At 39.3% G+C, this 22606-nt stretch overlaps 1 protein-coding gene across 2 annotated transcripts; it reads right to left on the reverse strand.

Annotated features, from left to right (window-relative positions):
* Positions 1–461: 461 nt before the first annotated feature.
* LOC122660576 (probable magnesium transporter NIPA6) lies at positions 462–22606 on the reverse strand. 2 transcript variants are annotated; one of them, XM_043855945.1, is made up of 9 exons: positions 22280–22606; positions 21553–21609; positions 21371–21461; positions 21123–21283; positions 20889–21016; positions 20073–20210; positions 12868–12960; positions 12642–12774; positions 462–734 (listed from the first exon to the last, which is right to left on the reverse strand). In XM_043855945.1, the coding sequence occupies exons 1-9, from the start codon at positions 22401–22403 to the stop codon at positions 643–645; spliced, it is 1017 nt and encodes a 338-aa protein (XP_043711880.1). In that variant the 5' UTR covers positions 22404–22606; the 3' UTR covers positions 462–642. The 2 variants fall into 2 exon arrangements, with proteins under 2 accessions (XP_043711880.1, XP_043711881.1); XM_043855946.1 differs by having other exon boundaries at positions 12657–12774; positions 22280–22605.

Genomic DNA, 22606 nt, shown 5'->3' on the forward strand with positions numbered 1-22606 from the left:
ATATCGATGTGAGACTATCTCAACCCTAGGGCGAGGGTGGTTTTCCAGAGTTTGACCCTCAGGTATTAGGCCATTGTGACAATACCATCTGCCTTCGGGTCATTCAATAATTTGATTCCCAAACACCTGGAAGCCATAGTTAAACTATAAAAATAAAGCTTCCGAAATAAGTATCATATTCCACTGCGAAAATTTCAATAAAACCATTGATGACATATGGACAAATACGAGTACAATCAACTCAAATGACTAAACCTTATGCCCATTGGTTGGATCATCACAAGATTCCTGTCTCACCGTTCCAATCTATTGAAGGCCATATCTGCAAATACAATCATAATTACATTAAAAAATTTATACATCATGTTCCAAAAATTACCACAAAGGTATACTTGACCGTCACAATTTTCCCCCGATCTCCTCTCATGATCAAGAACCATTTTGGCATGGACATCCCAAACTTTGTTTTGGTCTCACAACAGTATGTCAGATGAATGCAAGCCAGAGATCATTCTAAACCAACTCTCTTCCAAACAGGTGTGCTTCTCCGCAAAATGGATTCATCTTGTCTTGAGTAACGAGAAGCATCAGCTTACTCCACCATGAATCATGATTTCACAAACCAAAAGTTCAAGAACTGCACTAATCATAGTAGTCTGAACTCTGAAGGGCAATGAAATGGTCATTTTCTATACTCTTTGTTGAATCCCCGCGAACATACCATGAAATATTTCCTGGATATAGTACCAAATATTAATCATTAAGCTGAGGTTTTGTTATCACGCTTCAGTGGGAAGTATGTGAAGGAACCATCCTTTGCTAAAGTAATAAAGAAACAAGACTGCATTCAGAAACCAGTTAATAATGTGAGTACTTCATTTTGAATTTCTAATGGGGGATTGGAAGTCCAAAGAGTAAGAGAAATTAGAGTCACAGCATGATGCTGTAGATCTTTTATGACCACCATTCATGGCTGTGGGGCCCACAGAAATACAATAGTACTTAGTTTTATGCGAAGTCACTGCAGTTCTAATATTTCTCCCTTGATCCCTTTTTAGCTGGGGAACTACATGGGACAGAGTACAGCAAACCCCTGCCATTTTAATTCTGGGTTTTTGTTTGCTTCTCTACAGCTGGACAACCAGTATGGTCCAAGTTTGATGCGAGTCTTGATAGAAGCTAGTTTAAGTCATAAGCTCATAATATCATAGGCGCTGATCTGAGCCCAAGTAGCACTTACTTGGGTATCTATATAAGGGACTCTACCTATGCACTTAACTACTGAAACTTCCCTGCAAGTTCAGTTGTTTGTGTCACATGGATTCAGAGTTCAGCTATTTGAAGTCATAATATAAACAGACATTGATTCAAGTCCAGAAAAGAGTTTTATTTTATTGCTTATATAAGGGGCTGTTCATCCATGCTTTGGCTAGTGGCGACACAACAGAGTCTTTTTCAGCTAAATTTGCTTCATCTTGTACAGATTCATGACTTGAAGGATGTATCTCTCTCATTTGCAGGAATTTTTGTTCTCATTTTTACCAAAATTTTCTTACTCTTGCTACAGAAACAATCCACACGATGAGGGAACCCTAGGAGAGCTGCCGACTCCAACTACCATCCACGTACGATCCATACTAGATCTGACCAACTGCCCATCCTACCTCCTCTATGTTCTTGACAGCCAATCTGTCTCAGTGGAATTCAAAATAAGATGAGAGGGAGCAGGATAGGTCTTGCTGCTGGCCGGGGATACTAAGGGGACGCCCTTGGGAACTTCCAAATTGGGGAATATAAATAAAGATCTATTTTTTATATGGGCAAGAGATCTCTACTTGGTCACATAGTCTCTACACAAGCATCTAGGCCAATGGGTGAGCATGCCTGAGTATCTACTCAAGGGGCAGAGGCATCATCTCACGGTGCCCTGTGAGAGGGCATAGGAAACACCACCAAGTAGAGATCTTTTTCCCTTTTTTTATTTAGCCCGCTCTACTTATGTGAGTTTAACCCTCCTTTGACCTTGTTTGCTTCTGACTCCCTTGATTTCAGGCCTTATTCATTATCCATTATCATGAAACTCATCTTTCTTTTCATTATATCTTTGTTTCATGTGTTCCTGGGAAAAATTTGATCTCTTCAATCTCCGGATACCAACTAAAAAACTGTGGCCAGACTCAAATAGGTCGGGTCCACAAGTTCAGGAGAGAAAGACTGAGCAAGTGGTAAAACAAGCAATGACCAATTGACAATAGCGCATGTTAGCTTAGGAGGCTTTTGATTAGCTCTGCAGGTGCACGTTAGCATCGTATTTTTTAGGGCTCCATGGTGGATCCTCCCAATGTTAGGGAGGATCGCCCACCAGATCCTCCACGGACGGCGGTTGCGGGTGGTGGTGAGGCCAGATCCTTTGCTTCGGTGGTGGCGTCAGGCGTTGCTGCAGTTCCCCAGGGTATTGCATTGAGAGATCCTTCCCTCCATTTTGGTTCTCCAGCTATTTTCTTCTCCGAGGCAGAAATTTCTTTGTCTGTTGAACCATTCCAAATGGCTCTGGTTGCGAAGTGCGTGTACGGAAGACCGGCGATCTTTGACGTGAAACAATCGCTGCAAGTTTCTTTTCATCTCTCGGCTGATGTCCAGGTTTCGTCGCTGGATTCTTGGCATCTTCTCTTACGCTTCGTGAATCACTCGGATTTCGTTCGAGTTTGGTTAAAAGAACAGACGGTGATCAAAGGGTTTCCATTCATGTTCTTCAAATGGACAAGATTTTTCAAATCAGGGATGGAATCTTCTGTTGTGCCAATTTGGATTTCGTTTCCCAACTTGCCGATTAATCTATATCAAGGAAACTTCTTCAGATCAATTGCAGGGGCAGTTTGGAAAGTGTTGACAGTCGATGGGGGTAGCCTCTGGCTGCACTCGAACTGTTGCCGCTAGGGCCTGCGTGGAGGTGGATCTTCGTTGCGAGTTACCAGAGAAAATCTGGATCGGCTGTGGTGACTCGGGCTTCTTCCAGAATGTGCTCTATAAGCGGTTGCCTTCTTTTTGCCTAGAATGTTCTAAATTGGGGCATTCAAAAGAAGTTTGCCGCAAAGGCCGTGGTGGTTTACAGGTGTCTCCTAATCAATTAATGGGTCAAGAAAAGTCTTCGACGGTGGTGGAAGGTATGGGAGGTGAGAATGAGGTGGATGGTTTGTGCCTTGAGGATAAGGGGTGTGCTGGTGCAGCGTTCAATAAGGGGAAAGAACTGCTTTTAGAGGAAGGGGTGGAGAAGAGGGGTTTTGGCCGTGGCGTGTTGCGAAGAAAGGAGATTGGGGAGTCGTCTTTGGCGGTCCTTGATAAGGCGCTTTCTCTGCAGGGGTTGGACAAGGGGAATGGTCCTCGATGTTTGTGGCGGCCTACTGGAAAGCTTTTTTATTCTTGGCAGGTAGGCTCGAGGGAGGTTCGTTCGGTGGCCAGTGACTTTGAATCTGATTCTGAATCGGAGGAGGAGCGGGGTTTGGAGGTTAATCCAACTGACATCAGGTCCTTGAGGAGTTCGAAGGGGCAAACCCGTGAGAGATATAAGGTGTCAACCACGAAGGATGACTGGTTTGTGGGGTTGGGAAGAGATACGAGCTTGGATTGGAAATCTACCTTGGATGATCTACATAAATCCAGCTCTGTGGTGAACAGGAATTTTGTTGCTTTTGTTAAACGATGTGGGGAGGAGATTGGGGCTCTAAGCTCCAAAGGAACCCCTGACAGCCCTCCTATTGAAAGCATTTCTAATACTGTGGTTCCGGTTGAAAGAAACATAATGGCTGTGATGCCACAAAGAATGATTACGAGGTCTATGGGACCTGTGCCACCTCCCCGTCGTGTTTATCATGAACGTGCTATTTTGGAACATTAGAGGATTGGGGAACAAGCCGTCTTTGAGGCGTTTGAAAGCTAATATTATGTCAGAAATATAAAATTGGTCGTGCTTTTGGAACCTAAAATCCATTTCTCTAAGGCATCGCGCATTACGAGGAGGATTGGAATGGATGAGGTGTGTTCTAGTGGGGTGGAGAATGGTGAGAGACTTGGGGTTTTCTTGAAAAACGAGATTCTTGTTAGGGTAGTCAATTTGCATGAGCAGTTTATCACTTTGGAGTGCACCCTTCAAAATTTTTCTATCTGTTTGTTTTCGTTTGTTCATGCGCTCTGTTCGGTAGGGGAGCGTAGGCTTCTCTGGGATGGTTTGTTGGATTTTGCTAATTCGGTTAATTTGCCATGGGCCGTTGGGGGAGATTTCAATGCTGTGTTGGACCTATTTGAGAAGGTTGGAGGAAGACCGGCTTGCCCTATTTCTCTAGAGGAGTTTGGGAATTTTGTGAGTGCGGCAGGCTTGGTGGATGGAGGTTTCCTAGGTAACTCTTTCACGTGGTCGAACAACCAGAATGGCGGGCGAAAAGTGGCAGCTCGGTTGGATCTATTTTTATTTAATGGCCTTTGGGTTAATTGCTTTGTTAATTCTTCTATGAATCGTTTATGTCGGGTTTGCTTCGACCATGCTCCTCTTCAATTGGTTTGAGAGTCACAAATGACAAAAAGGTGCTCTGGCTTTAAATTCCAGCAAATGTGGCTCTCTCACCCAGGTTTTATGGACTGTGTAAGAGACCGTTGGTCAGCTCCGTGCTACGGATCCCCTCTACACATACTATATGCAAAACTGAAAAATCTTAGAGGTCATCTTCGACTATGGAATAGAACGGTGTTTGGTAATATTCATCAGAATGCTAGAAATGCTGAAGATAGAGTTTGCAGAGCGGAGGTGGAGTTTGAACGAAATCCTAACAGTTCACCAGGGGAGAATTGGAAGAGGCGAAGACTGCTCTTAATAACGTGCTCTTGCAGGAGGAAATTTTTTGGAAACAGAAGTCAAGAGTGAGATGGCTTCAGGAGGGAGAAAGGAACACAAAATTTTTCCATACTTTAGTTAATGTTCGAAGACGTCAGAGCTTGACCAAGATTAAAGATGTTAATGGTGTTTAGGTTACAGACTCTATGGACATTGCAACGGAAGCGGTTAGATTTTTCACTGGGATTTTCTCTTCTCAGGGCTCCCAGCAAGATGATGATTTGTTGCAGTTCATTCGTTCATTAATTTCTGCAGAGGATAATAGACTTCTGTTGGCTTCTCCTTATTTGGAGGAAGTTAGAAAGCTCCTGGTCCTGACGGCTTCATTGGTTACTTCTTTACTGTTTGTTGGGGGATTATTGGAAATGATGTCTGGGAGGCAGTCAAAGATTTTTTTGCTGGAGGTTTTCAACCGCGTTGTTACACGTCGACGAATCTAATATTAATTCCTAAGAAAGATAACCCAGAGGTAATGTCTGATTTTTGCCCTATTAGTTTGTGTAATTTCTCGTATAAAATAATTGCAAAAATTATCTCTCTAAGGTTGGCAAATTTTCTCCCCAAGATTATCTCGGAGGAGCAGGATGCTTTTATTCAAGGAAGGAACATTCACAATAATGTTGCTCTGGTTCAGGAAGTGGTTCAAGACATTAGTAGGGGAACCCGTGGTAGTAATGTGGTCCTTAAATTGGACATGGCGAAGGCGTACAACCGTCATGAATGGGACTTCTTATACCAAGTTTTGAGAAAGTTTGGTTTTGTAGAAAATTGGGTGAACTTGATAAAAAAGACGGTGGTGAACAGTTGGTTTTCTGTGGTCTTGGAGGACGGTCCTTCGGGTTTTTTTTAAATCAACGAGGGGGGTGCGCCAGGGGGACCCTTTATGTCCATCTCTTTTTATCTTAGCGGAGGAAGTCCTTAGCCAGGATTTGCGATCCCTATTTGTGGAGGGGAGAGCAAAATTTTTTTAGCTTCCTAGAGGTTGCCCAGGAATCTTGCATAGCCTGTTTGCTGAGGGTACGATAATTTTTTCCAAGGGTTTAAAGTCGTCGTTGAAACAAATCATGGGGTTCATTGTTAGATATGAAGGTTTCTCGGGGCAGCTAGTAAACAAAGAGAAGAGTTGTTTTGTGATGAGTGAGAAAGCCATCGAGCGCAAATGTCGATTGGTGGAAATGGTTACTGGCTTTTCTAGGAAGAAGTTGCCAATTACTTATCTTGGGGCACCATTGTTTACAGGGAGGCTGCGTGTTTATTTTTTCGATGATTTTTTGGCCAAAATGAAGAAAAGATTACTGGATGGAAAGGGAAGCTGCTTTCGGCAGGAGGGAGAGTGGTGTTACTTAAGTATGTCCTTTCCTCTATGCCAATTCACATTATTTCAACGCTCGACATTCCAAAAACGGTGGTTAGAAGATTTAATAGCATTTGCTTTGATTTTCTGTGGGGCCATTTAGAGTGGGGCAAGTGACATCACTAGGTGGGATGGGAAAAGGTTTGTAGACCGATCACTGAAGGTGGTCTCGGTATCCGTCAGTTGAAGATATGTGTCTTGCGTTACGGCTGAAGGGGCTGTGGAGGACTTTATCGGGGAAGTCTCTGTGGAACTCTTTTTTTAGAGCTAAATATCTTAAAAACAATCACATTACCTTGGCAGGGGGGAGGGTAACTGGTTCAACTTCTTGGAGAAAGGCTTTAACCCATAAAGAAATCCTTCTTACTAACTCTCGGTGGCTTTTTGGGAAAGGTGAGATTAGCTTTTGGTTGGATAATTGATCAGGTTGGGGTGCCCTTGTGGATTACGTTGATGGGGCCCTACAACTTGACTTAGACCTAAAGGTTAAGAATGCTCTTTGTGCGACAGAGGTCTGGAATCAAGATGTGATTGAGAAAATTGATTCCAACATGGTTCAAGATAGTTTGATGACTGGTAAATATTTACTATCTGATATGGAGGATAAGTTGGTGTGGTTCCGGACAAGGGATGGTAACTTTTCTACTAAATCGATATGGAATGAAATCAGAATTGGTGCCCCAGATTGCCCTTTTTCTAAATGGTGTTGGAATCGTTCGATTCCCACCAAGATTGGATTCTTCAATTGGCAAATTTTATGTGGGGGAGTTTCTACGGATGATGCCATCATGAAAATGGGTGTGTCGCTTACATCCAAGTGTTGTTGTTGTGGTGCTCCTAGGTGTGAATCGGCTTATCATTGTCTGGTTGCAGGTGGGACAGCTTTGAAAGTGTGGAAATTTTATTCGGAGCTATGTGATGTGGAGGTTGTCGCTTTGCAGGAGGTGAGGAGCAGAATTTTGTTCTGGCATAGTCATGCCAAAAGGAAGAGCCTATGTGGCATGGTTATTGGTTTACTTCCAGCTTTCATTGTTTGGGAATTATGGAAGGAAAGAAATAATCGCAAACATAGGGAAAAGGCTCGGTTGGCCAGCCGTATTGTCAAAGTTATTAAAATTTGGATTAAAGAAATTCCTTATTTCCCTAAGTTTAAGAAGGCGCCTTCGTTCAAGGAATCTCTTATTTTGAATTTTTTTGTGATATCTCACCCCCCTCTTGTGCAGAAACCGCCAATTCCGGTTTACTGGTGCCCGTCATTTTCTTCAGTTATGCTTAATGTGGATGGTGCTTGTAAAGGCAATCCTGGGAGTGGGGGGGGGGGGGGGGTGGGGGTATTATTAGAAATATGGAGGGTGTGGTTATTGCGGCTTTTTCAAATTACTACGGTCACTGTACTAATTCGATCGCTGAACTTCGAGCCTTAAGGGATGGCTTAATGCTTTGTGCGACGTTGGACTTTGTTGATTTCCATGTCAGATCAGATTCTGCAGCTACTGTGCGTTGCACTTTTTTTTGGAGAAGTTGAGGTTTTTCGGAGGGTTGGTACTGGTTTCAGGAAATTTTGGGGTTGATTGACTCTCTTAGACCGATGATTTCTTTTGTTTTCGTGAAGGGAACAGAGCGGCGGATTTATTGGCCAACCGAGCTTGTGAGACAGAGTCGGATTGGGTGTGTTACGGGGAAGCTCAATTATCTCACAGCTTGCGGCGAATTCTTCGTGAAGATGTGATGGGCTCTCCTATATTAAGGAAATAAGGTGTATTTTGTTTTTTGGGAATCGGGATGTGAGTTTTTCCTTTTGAGCGGTGGTTAAATAGTTGTATTCCTGGGCTGGGGTAAGGCGGGAATGTCCCCCCCTTGTATTCATCCTTTATTTGAGTTCTTTTTTAATAAAAGCTTAGGGGCTGGCCCGGGTCCCAGAGAATAATCGGGTTTAAAAAAAAGGTGGTAAAACAAACAAGTGTATGGTGTTAATTACTTGGACACTTTTTCTCCTATGGCTAAGCTTACTTTTGTTCGTATATTGATTTCTCTTGTTGCTACTCACCATTGGCCCCTATTTCAGTTGGACCTTAAAAATGCTTTCTTGCATGGGGATCTCCATGAGGAGGTTTATATGGAGCAACCTCCTGGGTTTATTGCTCAGGGGGAGTATGGGATGGTGTGTAAGCTCAAGAAGTCTTTGTATGGGCTGAAACAATCGCCTTGAGCTTGGTTTGGTTGGTTCACTGAAGTTGCTTTGGATTTGGACTTTGGACTGATACATTGTTGTAGTGATCATTCTGTATTTTCCAGCATTCTGATACAGGAAGAATATTTCTTATTGTATATGTAGATGAAATTGTTATTACAGGAGATGACTCTTCAGGAATTGAGAAGTTGAAGATGCATTTACAATAGAAATTTCAGACTAAAGATTTGGGAAGATTGAAATATTTTGTGGGTGTGGAGGTGGCTCAGTCGAGGAAAGGAATTTCACTTTCACAATAGAAGTATGTTATTGATCTTCTTTCAGAGATAGGATTGTTAGGCTCTAATTCTCTAGATACTCTTATGGATCCTAATTTAAAACTTACAGCTGATGGTGGTGATGTACTAGTGATCTTGAGAAGTATCGGAGACTTGTTGGGAAAATAAATTATTTGACTATTTTAGCATCTTACATTAGGTTAAATTAGGGTTTCACTTTATTTTTCCTTTTTACTCCCTTTGGGTTGTAACTCTATTATAAATAAAGAGGACCTCTGTCATTAATGACAAACAAAGTTTTAGGTCTCGGTGATTGCATATTCACCACCAAATAGGGCTAGTTTCATTGGGAATAAGTCTAGGGTTGGGTTACATACATGTTGGGCCTTTGATCCCATGGGTTTCTAATGTAATAGGCCACTTTTATGGGCCTAAAATATGGGTAAATAGGTTGCATACGGGATTAGCTCCCATACTTAGCTTTTTATTTGATGTTTTAAATTGAACCGGTTCAACCAATAGTTCAATTTAAGTGATTTTAGTAACTTCCTTTTAAATATTTAAGTTGAGCTAGATTAGGACTCTAAAAGGCCAGCTATGTTTTGAGTCTATTTCCTTTAGTATTTCAGTTTCCTAGTTAGTTTAGGTTACCTAATAGGTTAAGGATTGGGTTAGGCCTTTCCTTTTTAGAGTAGAAGTCTATTTTGAGTCTTTTATATAAGGTTGTAAGGGGGCAAAACCTTGAACACAAATTTGATTAATAAAAACTCAGCTTAATGCTTGCTACCTTTGCTCCTTGTGGTTCTATCAAGGTGGAAAGGGATTGGTGGAATCCGATCGACTCCTTATGCCATGACGGCTGGGAGGATCCTCTACAGCTTGAAGGTGGTTCTATCCTTCTATCACAGAGCTACTGCCTCCATTGAAGACTTGCAACAAATCAGATCCTGGTTGAACTGGCTCCTAGTAGGTCTCCTACCTATCTAGGACTACATTACTCGGTTTCACCAGGCCACAAAACCAAGATATACCGAGATCTCGGCGAGATCTTGCATTTTTTCTGGCTCAACTCGATGGTTGGTTTCAGTGGCCATATGGCCAAGATAGGTCCTAAAATTTGATATTCACCCTATTTTAGGCCTTCTAAACATAGTGGAATCATTAGTTTTTACAAATTCAAACCCAAAATGGTACTTTGACTTCGGATCCTATGTTGATAGTCTACGGTGTACGTGAGGTCTACCTTAGGCTGAGCCACACAATATTTCGAACTCATATAATTAAAGTAGAGGTGTAAAACAACTTAATTAAACATTAGGAATTAAAAAACATCAAACCATAAACCATTTAAACATTAGCCATCATATTCATATTTCATAATTAGACATGGTGCTCCAATCGACGGTTTACTAATAATTGACTAATTGTTTTGGATCTTGGAAAGAGACATAGATTAATCAAATACAAGCTAGTACTGAAACGAGTGTCAGGCCGGATCATCATAATGACCACGTTGTTGTTGAAGCTTCAATCTTCAGTTGGCGGTGAGATTTACCTAAAACAATCACAAAACTTCCACTTTATATGAGTTTTCCCTTCACAGTAGACCAACAGAGGCAAGATTTCGACTTTGGGGTCGAAATCTCGTCGAGAGGGGGGATTTTATAAGACTTAAGTTGGTCGACACCGAGATATGTGGTGAGATCTCAGCGAGACATGGAGATCTCAGCCGAGATATTGTAGTATTTAGGTATCGCCTGTGATCTCGTCTCGAGGTCCACTGAAACCGAGATAATAGCGAGATCTCGCCAAGATCTTGTACCATGATGACAAGTCATATTATTCTCCCAACTCTGATTCTGAACTTGTTCCTTATGATCATAAGTCTTGATATATTCCCAATAGGATAACAAATTCTTTTTGGGGTAAGGAAAAGATGATAAACTGAAACTTATAGCAAATTAGCAATAACTTTCTGGAATATTGATGTAGATTGAAATATGAAGGAAAAAAAAGACCAAACATTGTTCAGGTTACTGTTCACATGAACAATATCACATCCCATATTTGCCTTGTGTGGGGATGCCTTTTAGAAGATATTGTGGCCCCATCAAGTGGAGAAAGATTCTATCCTAATGCTGCCATAGTTTAGTTTCTATTTTCAGTTTTAGAAAATTTATTTTATTTCATTTAAGTAGCTTCTAATTTTAGTTAGTTTCTATTTTTGTTTCCTTGTTTGTTTAGAAGGCTGGATCCTATAAAGCCTTAGTAGTTTCCATTTTATTTTAGGAAGTTTCTATTTTCTTACTTTCTATTTTGTAAGCATTGCCTAAGATATAAAATTGGCACCCATTGTAAGAAAGAGTCACCAATTGATTAACGAAATTTACAAGCAATTGCTTGCCTCAAATTCTGAGAAAGAATTTGCCTTTCAGCAGCGGAGATAGCTGTGGGTGAGAGACCCAAGGCTGAGATAGCCTACCCCCCCCTACCCCTATCCCTGTTTCTATCTATCCTTCTATTTTCTTTTTTTTTTTCTTTTTTGTTCTTCCAATCGACCCCTACTGTTGTTGCCATCTTGTGACTGCAACAAACTGCTGCTGGAGAACTCTTTGAAGACTTGAATCAATCCACAACCATAACCAAGTACTGCTGCTGCTGTTTACACAATCAAGTGAAGGACTGCTGCACCTGTGATCTCAGTTCTGCCCAGAATCTGTTGCAAACTTCAGACTTGAATAACTTCACAACCAGCTGTTAGAATTGGCTGATATTTGGAGCACAAACCACCCTTGCCTAGGCCTTCACTCGATCCTACTTTGGAGCCATTCCTGCTGCTGGTTTAGTCCTTATTCACTAAGTTACTAATTCGGATTTAGTTTCTATTTTGGTGTTCTGCTGCAACTATTATCGATCCTACTGTAGAGTGGTTCTTAGTTGAACCCTATCTACATTAAATATTTCAAAGTTTCAGTCAAAATATTCAAGATTTGTTTGTAGTTCGTTTCCCCAAATTACATGTACAATTTAATTTGTGAGCTAATTTTAATATGCGAACTGGAGTATGAGAATACTATTTAACGATGTTTTATTGATGATAAATTATATATAACACAATGATGTGCAAGTGTTCTAACTAATAATAAAATTTAACAGTAGAATGATTAAATTATGCATTGGATGAATAATATATGAGGATGGGGCCACAGGGAATGGACTACATAAGGAAGCATGCAAGGGTTTTTGACATGACAAGACAGTTGGAAAATGGTGCAAATTTTCAAAAAGAAATTCAGAAGACTCTATGCAAAACCCATAGAAGGAAGAAACCACCCTTTGGCCGAAACTCTACATCTAAATTAAACAGCCATTTAAAGCCAAAACTTTGATCACTCAAATAAAATTCCGTTGGGCAACAGCAAAACTGAAATTTCTATAGTTATCAATTAATCTGTTGGTTGGGTGGTTCACCTAATTCCGCCATGTGGCATGTCAGTGTGACTGGAATTTGGTGGACAGATAGACCACAAGGTCCACTGTTCATTTGTCAAGTTTCATCCAAAAGGAGTTTGCCAATTGGAAAAACAAAGCATTGAAAAATCCGGGACTACCAAAAGTGTGCATAAACATACATCAGAGGGTAAACGTTCAATTAGAGGCTGAAATTTGACACATGGACAATCTAGACTATGTCCAAGATATCCAACGGTTGGAATTGCCACGTCATCTTTCCATGTGGCATGACTAGACGAGCCACCTAGACAAATTTAGGTGGACAAACTCCCAAGCCAAATTTAGGTGGACGAAAATTTTCCCTTCTTAAACCATGTATGCTGTAGATTAGATGGTTATAATCTCCAAAAGAATGAAGCAGATAGGATGATCATGATAATCCTACTAGATCAAATTTAACTTAGAATCAAGGATTCTCACCACCCAGATGGGTACCTGTTGCAGGAGTTGCCTCTTGTTCTCTAGTTGAATGCAATATGATCGTCCCAGAAAGCACAGTAATAAATCCACATAGTTCAGAAGCTATACTACTCGCATCCTGACACGACCAATCCTACAAACACAACATAAAGGACAACTCAAACTTACTGTCACATTGCTGTTGGAACTTAAAATAAATGTATAATGGGTTGAAGAGATAAATTACCTTAAACATTATTGCACTTGCAATGATTGTAAGTGTTGTGAACATTACATAATAAATTGGAGAAACAACTGCTGTATTAAAAGTATCCAATGCCTAGAATAGGGAAACTACACACATTAGAGAATCTGATATATTCTATTAGATGAAAAGCATAAACACCACTCATTTCAAACTGCAAAGCTTGAAGAGCACATTTTCATAGCATATTGAAAGTTCAGCTCTGCTGTTGACTATAACAAGCTCAAGTCCTGGAAAAAATAAAACAAAACAACAGTTCTAATAGAAGATACTGTTTAAAAATGCAACATAATGGAAGCCTAAGAAAACAAGAATAGGACTACAGTCGAACACCATAAAAACCTTCGGTTTCTATGGCTGAAATCAAAGAAAAGTCAAGGAAAGATGATACAAAAGGGATATAGCCCCAGAAAAGAGCTGCTGCTCTGCAAAATTCTTCAATCAACTGAGAGAATAACCAATTCTTACAAATATTTATAGCTGAGCCCTAATCACATTTCAAATTATCAATAAAGCCCCATTATATCATAACTAGACAAAGACAAAACTGACTCTTAACATAAAAGGACAAGAAAGAAACTTCAACTGATTAAATTTGAAGAAATAGAAACCTTGTCACAGACTAACAACCCTTCAGTAAATCATCCATGCCTCTCCCAATACAACTCGTGATTGCAAAACAGACTAGTTTTGGCCTTTCGAAAGCCCCCCAAAAAATGATAAAGGTAGAAAGAGAATAGACATGACCGGGGCCCTAATGGACTCTATTCCATGGTACAAGGTTTTGACAAAATTTCAGGAAACCAACCGAAATATTTCAGTTTCGCAGGCTGTCGAAACTAAACGGACTGTGATACTGAAGAATTGCAATGTTTCAACTTTAAACTGAAATTTCATAGTTTCAGCAAAATTTTGACCATGTTTTGGATTTTGGTATCGTTTCAGCCAGATCATTTGTATAAAATGCATGGTTTCAATCGAAATTTCGTAGTTTTGATAAAATTTCGACCATGTTTCAAGTTTCAGTGCTGTTTCGCTAGTTTCAACTCCAAAGAAGGAAACTTCCTAGAAAACCTCTGTTTTTGTGATTTTTGGCCAAATCACTGCCATATCTTTTTAATGAACCACGAATAACATTTGATAATTATAAAATAGTTTCTAATTTTATGTTTATTCATTCTGAAAGCATATTTAGTTGTTTTAATTGAATTATGTGTATTCTAGTACTAAATTTTGTGTATACAACATCGTACAGTGTACCGTGTACACTACCAACCTAGGGTCCAAAGCCAAACTATCATTTTGTATGTGTTTTTTAAAATCAAGGTTTAAAATCTTGTCTCATTTCGGTGTTTCGATCTAACCGAAATTTCGTCGAATCCAAGATACCGAAATTTCGTCGAAATATGGTAGTTTTTCTATATAAGTTTTGCTTGGCCATTTGTGGGTGTAAAATGCCGAAATAACCGAAATTTCCAAAACGAGATGACCGAAAATTTCAAAATATTGCATTTTTTGAATTTGAACTTGCATTTCGTTTCGACTCAACCGAAATACTCGAAATATTCGAGACTTCGAATGAGACAAAACAAGTTTTTGAACTATGCTTTAAATAGGGTTTCCTAAAAGTTTTGGGAACTATTTGACCATTTGGGCCTCGAAATCATCAATCAAAACCAGCAACCAGAACCTTCCAGGTTTCAACTGAGATTTCATGGTTTTGCGAAATATTTCAGTTTTGAGCCTAATCGAAACCAAAGCCTTGAACTTTTCTCTATTTTATGCTTCTCCAATCCCATTAAATCTTGTATGGATGATTTTCTCTCCAAAATGGTGTTATCAAAAAAGTCCTAGACTAAATAAAATACACCACAGTCAAAAATCAACTCGAACATTTTGTTTCAAGTCTTCTTGCGTCTTTCCAATCCACTATAAGTTGATAATGTTACTACCGATCCTCCTGCATCACAAGGTTATGTTTTCAATAATAACATCAATGTAGGAAAAATGCAAGAAACCAAGTTGTCAGACATTGATATTGTTCCTATTGAGGCAAAGGATTTCATTTCCACATTATTGAATGTTAATGGTTTAATGTTTTGGTGATCACATTCTATTTGTGAATGAAAAAGCTACAATGCTCTTCCTAGTGCTTTAATGAGTATACAGGTTACAAGTATTGAGAAGCATATCCTTAAGCTAGAGCAACAAAACTTGAAGATATCAAGATTGAAGATATTCAGTGATGCAAATTTATCACCAAACTGAGCTTCTTTACTTAGGAATAAGTCTAGGGTTGGGTTATATACATGTTGGTCCTTTGATCCCATGGCTTTTCTATGTAATAAGCCACTTTTATGAGCCTAAAATATGGGTAATTAGGTTGCATACGGGATTAGCTGTTTTAGTTTCATACTTAGTTTTTTTTTTGGTGTTTTTCTTTTAAGTGTTTAGTTGGGCTGGATTAGGACTTTGTTTTGTTCTATTTCAGTTTCTTAGTAAGTTTAGGTTACCTAATAGGTTAAGGATTGGGTTAGGCCTTTCCTTTTTAGTGTAGGAGTATTTTTGAGTCTTTTATAAAGTTGTAAGGGGGGCAAGTATTGGACACGAATTTTGATATTAAAGAAAAGCTTTTTGCTGCTCTTCTTCTCCTTTGAAGATTTGTCTTGTGTTTGATCAAGGCTGGTGGGATTGGTGTTTGATCCGATTGACACCTTGAGGTGGGAAGCCCGGGTGATTCGTTTTGGTTACTTTGTTTTCTCCATTGTTGTTCTACATTCAAACTATCTGATCTCAAGGTTTATTCATCATCAACAAGTAAGTTCAAATCCCCAAACCCTTGGAACTACAGAAAGATGGAAGGAAATGCTCTTTTCAAAGATGAGAAACTTGAGTAGTACTTATGATTTATTACCCCCATTCCTAACCTAATATATTTGGGTTCCCATTGTTATCTTGGTTTCCTTATATGATTTAGTTCCCATTGTTCTCTAGGTTTCCTCATACAATTTAGTTCCCATTATTCTCTTGGTTCCCTAATATGATTTCTTGTTTATTGGAGTGTTTTCCTTGACCTAATTTTTTTCATGGTTTTAAAATTGGTTTCCTTATAGGATTTAGTTCCCATTGTTCTCTTGGTTCCCTCATATGATTTCTTGTTTATTGGGGTGTTTTCACTGGCCTAATTTTTTTTCATGGTTTTAAACCCTAAACTGAACCTATCCTTTGGTAAAGATCCTCTTTTGGTTCCTAGTTTGAGCAATTCAAATCTAGGACTACATTATTCAACTGCTCAAGTGACTTTGTCATAGATTGGTGGAGCTAAAATTGGAAGATCAAATAAAAGCCATCCATGAAGATTCAAGCAACTAGAGCTGAAGATTGATGATATTTTTTAGTTTGCTTGAATGTTTCCTAGGTGTTTCAATCTCATCTTGTAATATACAGATCGTAGGATGTAATGATCTCTACGTTCAAGCTCAACTCAATCACCTATGGACCTAAATAGTTTATCATGATCAATGGCTTAGACCTCTGGTAACCCTAATGAACCTTACTTTGGTTCACTTTCCATGGCATGCAAGCCTATTCATATATATATATGTAAGTGATGTACTTATTAATTTGAGAAAAGGTCATTCTGCAATAGGCAGTCGACCGGTTGATAACTGGGCAAACGACTAGATGACAGTCTACTGGTTACCAAGAGCACTTTTTGCAGACAGATGCATGGACGGTCATCTGAAACATTGTCCAGAGGATGTTTGGGAGGAGTGTCTCTCAGTCTACACGGTAACGGCCGACCGACTTTGAAAAGCGGTCGACTGGGGTTCAAAAATTATAACTAGTGATCTAGTAATGTAGTCCTAGAATGGTAGAGGACCAATTAGGAGCCAAACAACCAGGATCTGATATGAATAGGTAGTCCGAATAGGTCAAAATAAGGGTTTGGGTTAGGTTAGGGTTAGGGTTTGAGGTGTTGGTTATGGTAGGCAAGTGTAGGGGAGTGAAGGTCCTGAGATGTTTTAATGAGCGGAAGTGTGTAAACTAGAATGGCAGCAGGTTATAGGGTTAGGGTTTTGGGTTTCTTGAAAAGGAATCAAGGGAGTTTTAGGGTTTAGGATGAGTGGATGGTACTAGGGTTTGGATCGATTGCTAATGGGGCTGTGATGGTAATTTGGTTCTAGTTTGGTATGGTTCTGATAGTTGAATTGGTCTGTGAAGAATTTGGGTAATGGGATGATCTCCAGAAATAGGTGAGATGTTGTGGTTTGAATGGGGTAATGAGAAAACAGCTTGGTTCAAGTATTCCAATTAATCAGGACGCAGGAGAATACTCGATCCAATTATGTGAAGCTATTGTTAGCTGGATGGTTTGTTAAGAATATTGGGAAATGGGTGGGAAAATTAGGGTTTTGGGGTGGTTTTGAGGATTAGGAGAAGAATGGTTATTGATGGGATGATTCAAACTTACTGTTGTTGCAAGGGCAGCTTAGTTGGTTAGAGGATCTTAAATAATTCTTGAGTCTTGATTTTGAAATTGAAGGAGAGCTTCAAAAGAACCACCTAGGCTTCACACCGCAAGGTGTCGATTGGATCAAACACCAATCCCACCAACGAACCACTCGGGCTTCCCACCGCAAAGTGTCAATTGGATCAAACACTGATCCCACCAGCCTTGATCAAACACAAGATAAAAATCTTCAATGGAGAAGAAGAGCATCAAAAAGGCTTTCATTAATATCAAAATTCGTGTTCAATGTTTGCCCCCCTTACAACCTTATATAAAAGACTCAAAAATAGACTCCTACACTAAAAAGGAAAGTCCTAACCCAATCCTTAACCTATTAGGTAACTTAAACTGATTAGGAAACTGAAATAGACTCAAAATATAGTCCTAATCCAACCCCACTAAACACTTAAAAGAAAACTACTAAAATTACTTAAATTGAACCATTGGTTGAACTGGTTCAATTTATGAACTAAAACTCCAAAATAAAACCAAGTACAGAACTAAAACAACTAATCCCGTATGCAACCTAATTAACCATATTTTAGAACCATAAAAATGGCCTATTACATGGAAAACCCATGGGATCAAAGGCCCAACATGTATATAACCCAACCCCAGATTTATTCCTAAGCAAAGAAGCCCAGTTTGGTGATAAAACTGCATCATCTAGCCTATGTTTGCGTAAGAGACTAATAGCAAAATATATGGAAACGCTTCCGGACTAGAATCTTGATTCCAACCATCATATGTGCTAAAACTTGCATATCTAATGGGATAAGAGCAAAAGGCTGAAGAACAAGAGCTGCAACTTGAATATTCAGATCAGCCATTGAGCAATGAGCACTTGAGATAAGAGATCAGAGAAAAGCTACATTTGTATATCTGCCTAACAAGAGGTAACTTTGTATTTGGCCTGTGTGCCATTTGTTTTCACGTTTGGGTGATTGCGGTGGAAGGGTATTGAGGCCCTTAATCTGTGTTGAGTGTTTCTCTTACTCAGCAAGGAGAGTGTATGGTGATCTGTGGTATTGAGGGCCAGATCTTGGTGTGTGGGTGTTTCACCTACCCTGCAAAGAGATTGGGAATTCCAAGCCGGCAAGGGTTTTGGGAGAGGACATAGGATGATAGTGAGGACGTGCCGAACCACTATAAAACTTGTGTGTGTTGTCTCTTTCATTGTCTCTTCATCTCCTCTATTTGTTATATTGTGTTTTACTAACTTCTGTTGGAGATTTGAGATAGCATACATTCGAGGGGTTGAAAGAAATTTTATTTGGGCTAAGATTCCGCAATAACACACTTCACCTCCTCTCGGGTTGCTTACACGATACTACAGTTCCATTAGTTCATAGTATACAAGCTCTTCCATCTAGCATTCGCTTACTATAGGTTCACATATTTTCCCTTCCAACAGTGTCCCTGTGGTTTTATTGGAAGCATAGTTGTCACGTCGTCACGGCGATCCAAGTCAGTGGAGGGGTGTCATGTCGATATATTGACATGTCGCCCGCCTTGGCGTTGCCATGGCGATCATATCGACCATGTTTTATTTTTTATTTTCTCTATTTTTAATGTCATTTAGTATGCTATAATATATACCCTATAACATCAACAATTAACATGAAAGTGTACTACTAATCTCCTATGGTTTAATTCATAAAAGTGTAATATCCATTAGTGTATATGAAATCATGAATTATCAAATAATTGATAGCAATAGTCTTGCTGATAATAAAGTTGAAAAATCATGAGAGTTGAGATATGATTCATATGAAAGTAACTACAAAAGTAACAAAACAAAAAAACAATTACAAGAATGTAATTTATATTGAGTGAATAAAGCTAATAAACAACCCATCTAAATAAATAAAAAATTGCTGATGTGAGTATGTGATTGTGTATTAGTCAATAGTGTATTAGTGTTTTATGTTTGATGTTTTTTTAATTTTTTTTATGTTAAGGAAAAAGCATTAAAGTAAAAAATAGTTTAAAAAAATTAAGTTGCATAATTTGAAACAACCATGTCGCCCGATATTGCGATATGTCGTGGTATGGCGTCCATGGCAGTGCCATGGCGACGACATGGAGGCCATATCGGTCGATATTCTTACATCATCCATATCGGTGGTCGATATGCCCACTTCTCCAGTGATATGATGCCATGGCGGCGATCTGGCGACGCCATGACAACTATGATTGGAAGCATATCAGAAGTCATCGGTTTGGAGATGCATCAGCAAACATTAGGAATTCTTTGTTGCATCAACTCTTCTAAACGATAAAGTACTTGTGTCGAGCGTGCATTGGTTTCTGGCACACCATAGTCAGATTCTCATACTCCCTTTTTCCTTATTTTTGTGCCTCCTTGCACAATATTTGTTAAAACTCTAAAATACATCAAGAGTGTACATGATAAAGAAAGCTCCATTGAAGCAAGGATATCATTGGTTTTTTTTTTTTTATACTGATGCCGTGTATATATATAAATATAAATTTCAATACAACCCATTGTTTATTTGAAGCATTTTAAATAAGTTTGGATTGAATGCATAACAACTATGGAATGAAACTCGTACTTAATACCCACTAGATATTTTAAAGAAAGTACAAAGTATCAAATTTGTTTTCAGAAAAATAACTACAAGGAACAAGAAGTGAACATAGCTGCACTGACCTTGTTAAGGTAATTTAATTGTGTGATGACACATATGACTGCAACTGCAACAAAGAACCACGTTTGAGGATATGCAATCTGACTCATCCCCTCTAGTGTAAGTTTTATTGCAATTCCAATGGCTTTTATGCTTACAACCTGCATATCATACAATGAAAGTGATGCAGTTCAAAAGAACAAGGCCAGCAGCAAACCAAGCCATCAAACTGGACCAAGAATTGACTAATATGTTCGATTTTGAGTGTCCAATGGGTTATATGGGCCATGGGCTTAATATTTTTGGGTTCACTATTGTAATGGGCGCCTTTCTTTTTTTTTTTTGGGTAAAGGTAATGGGCCAATCTATAACCCAAATATTAAGGATTTAAGTCCTATACAGGATTAAGTAGTTTCTATTTTGTAATGTTCCAGAATAGCTTCTATTTTGAAGAGAGACTTAAATTGTGAGGAATTCTCCCTACCATATATAGGAGTTTCCTATTTTGCTTATTTTCATGAAGTTATAACAAAGAGTATGGGATCATACCCACAACCAATGATTTTTTGACAAAACTATAGCTCTCTGGTGTGATTTTCTGTGAGATGCTAGTCAAGTTCTAGGTGAGAGGCCTATTCCATATTCTTCTTCCACTTTTATTTTTTAAGGTCAGTTTCTGATTTTTCCACCCTAGCTATTGCTATTGCTTCATTCTGTCCACAGATTCTAAGTTTTTGTTCACTGCAATCCTGATTTTCTGCAAGTGTGGTAGTGTTGTTTACTTGTTTTCCAACCTACCATACCTACATTACTGTAGCAAAAGATGAAAGATGAATTACCGTCAGTGAACCCATTAGAGAACATATTCCCAAGTAGATCAATATGTTTGTTTGCCCATAACGAGGTTCAAAGTGCAGCACCAGAACTAATACTACTGAAACTGTAGCTACCGAATACAATAGAAAAGCTGCAGAAAAAGCACATGAGGAGGAACGAACAATTAATCATGTCTAAAAACAACCTAGTGATAGAATTGATTAAAAGGGGCAGATGAGGGCTTAAACCAATATTACCAGGTTGAGTTGCCAGAGTCCAGATTTCTTGCACAGAATTTGGAGTACGCTCCTGGGGTGCATGGATTACAATCACCACTGAACCAACAATACATGACACACATCCCAAGACACCTAGTTTCTGCAGTCGCTCCTTCAGCATGAAATGTGCCAGAACCGCACTACTCAGATCCACCTAAGAGTGTTAGCTCAAAACGCGATTGAAACTCTTTATTAACATATAAAGCTAATAATCTATCCCCTGTTACCTGATAATTATGCTCAATGCACCTAATGGGGTCACTAGAACAGCCGGAGCAAAAACATAAGCCACTGAGTTTGCAGCCTCTCCAATAATCACTGCTTGTCAAGAAACTTCAGGGCCCAAGATATTTATGAAGAAAAAATCAGCATATAGATAAATAACTTGCTATCAGGTTCATGAGCTTACTTGTCACCATGCCCGCCCACCAAAGTGGCTCTAACAAGTAAGTATATCCTCCAATTCCTACATGTTAAAACAATTAAGAAATATCAATAGCCAATAAACTACAATTCAGTTGGTGAAACCTCTGTTCACAGCTCATTTATTAACAGAAAATGTGGATAAAGTTTACGTTTAAAATGGAGGCTAACAGACTCTTCAAATATAGTAAAAAAACCTTTACGATTGATAGACAAAGAGAGAGGAACCCCAAAACATTGAGGCTAAAACTGCAACTCATTTCACCAAAAATACGACACAACTTTAATGACCTGTACCAGAAACGAATATTTGAAGCCTCAAAATTGGAGAGGTCAGTTGATATCAGGGACAACTGCCATTAGGTGGCATTATTCTTTCAACCTCGGAGCTGTATAATTTTCTTCTAAGTTTTTAATCTCTCACAGTTATAGTTCAGACTACATATCTATAATCTATTTCGACTTGGAAGGCTCGAACTACAAATATCCGTTGTGAAGAAAAGAAAATAGGGGCTCTCGCCATTTGATACTTCTCTGATGGGAAGAACTTACCCAATTAGTCAAATAGAACGAATGGAAATTCAATCCGAAACAAATCAAGTTGAGATCTAATATTTAAGCAGATCCCAAAGGAAGGGCAAAAAGAACAATATATAAAGATTACACAATTCAAGTTCCTTTTCTTTCTCTTTTTTGGCGGTTTCTTCCTTTACCTGCGCGAGTACCAGAAGCACCAGCACGCTTGAGACCTTTCTTCTTCAATATGAAGCTCGCACCAATAAAAGAGCTCGAGAGGACCGCGAGAACGAGTCCTCTCGTATTGTCCGAAATCGTCATCTCTGCTCCCTCTGCGTGCTTCGACACGAATTGCTTTCTCCTCCCCGTCTCCGAAATTGAAATGCCCCGCAAATTACAAAAGGAGCATTTGGGTTTCGCGCCAGCAAAATTCGAATTCCAGCACTTGCCCGAAGGTCCTCTGCAACTTGACGGTTTTCTCTTTCCAAGAGAGAGAGAGATCTCAGATCATGTCGACGAAAACC

This window comes from Telopea speciosissima, chromosome 4 (assembly GCF_018873765.1).
Source record: "Telopea speciosissima isolate NSW1024214 ecotype Mountain lineage chromosome 4, Tspe_v1, whole genome shotgun sequence".
NCBI lineage: Eukaryota > Viridiplantae > Streptophyta > Magnoliopsida > Proteales > Proteaceae > Telopea > Telopea speciosissima.

Coding starts and splice junctions, on each gene's coding strand:
- LOC122660576 (XM_043855945.1), bottom strand. CDS start 22,403: ATGACGATTTCGGACAATACGAGAGGACTCGTTCTCGCGGTCCTCTCG. Junction 21,017..21,122: donor GACTCTGGCAACTCAACCTG/GTAATATTGGTT, acceptor CTTTTTCTGCAG/CTTTTCTATTGTATTCGGTA. Junction 12,961..20,072: donor AATTAAATTACCTTAACAAG/GTCAGTGCAGCT, acceptor TCCCTATTCTAG/GCATTGGATACTTTTAATAC.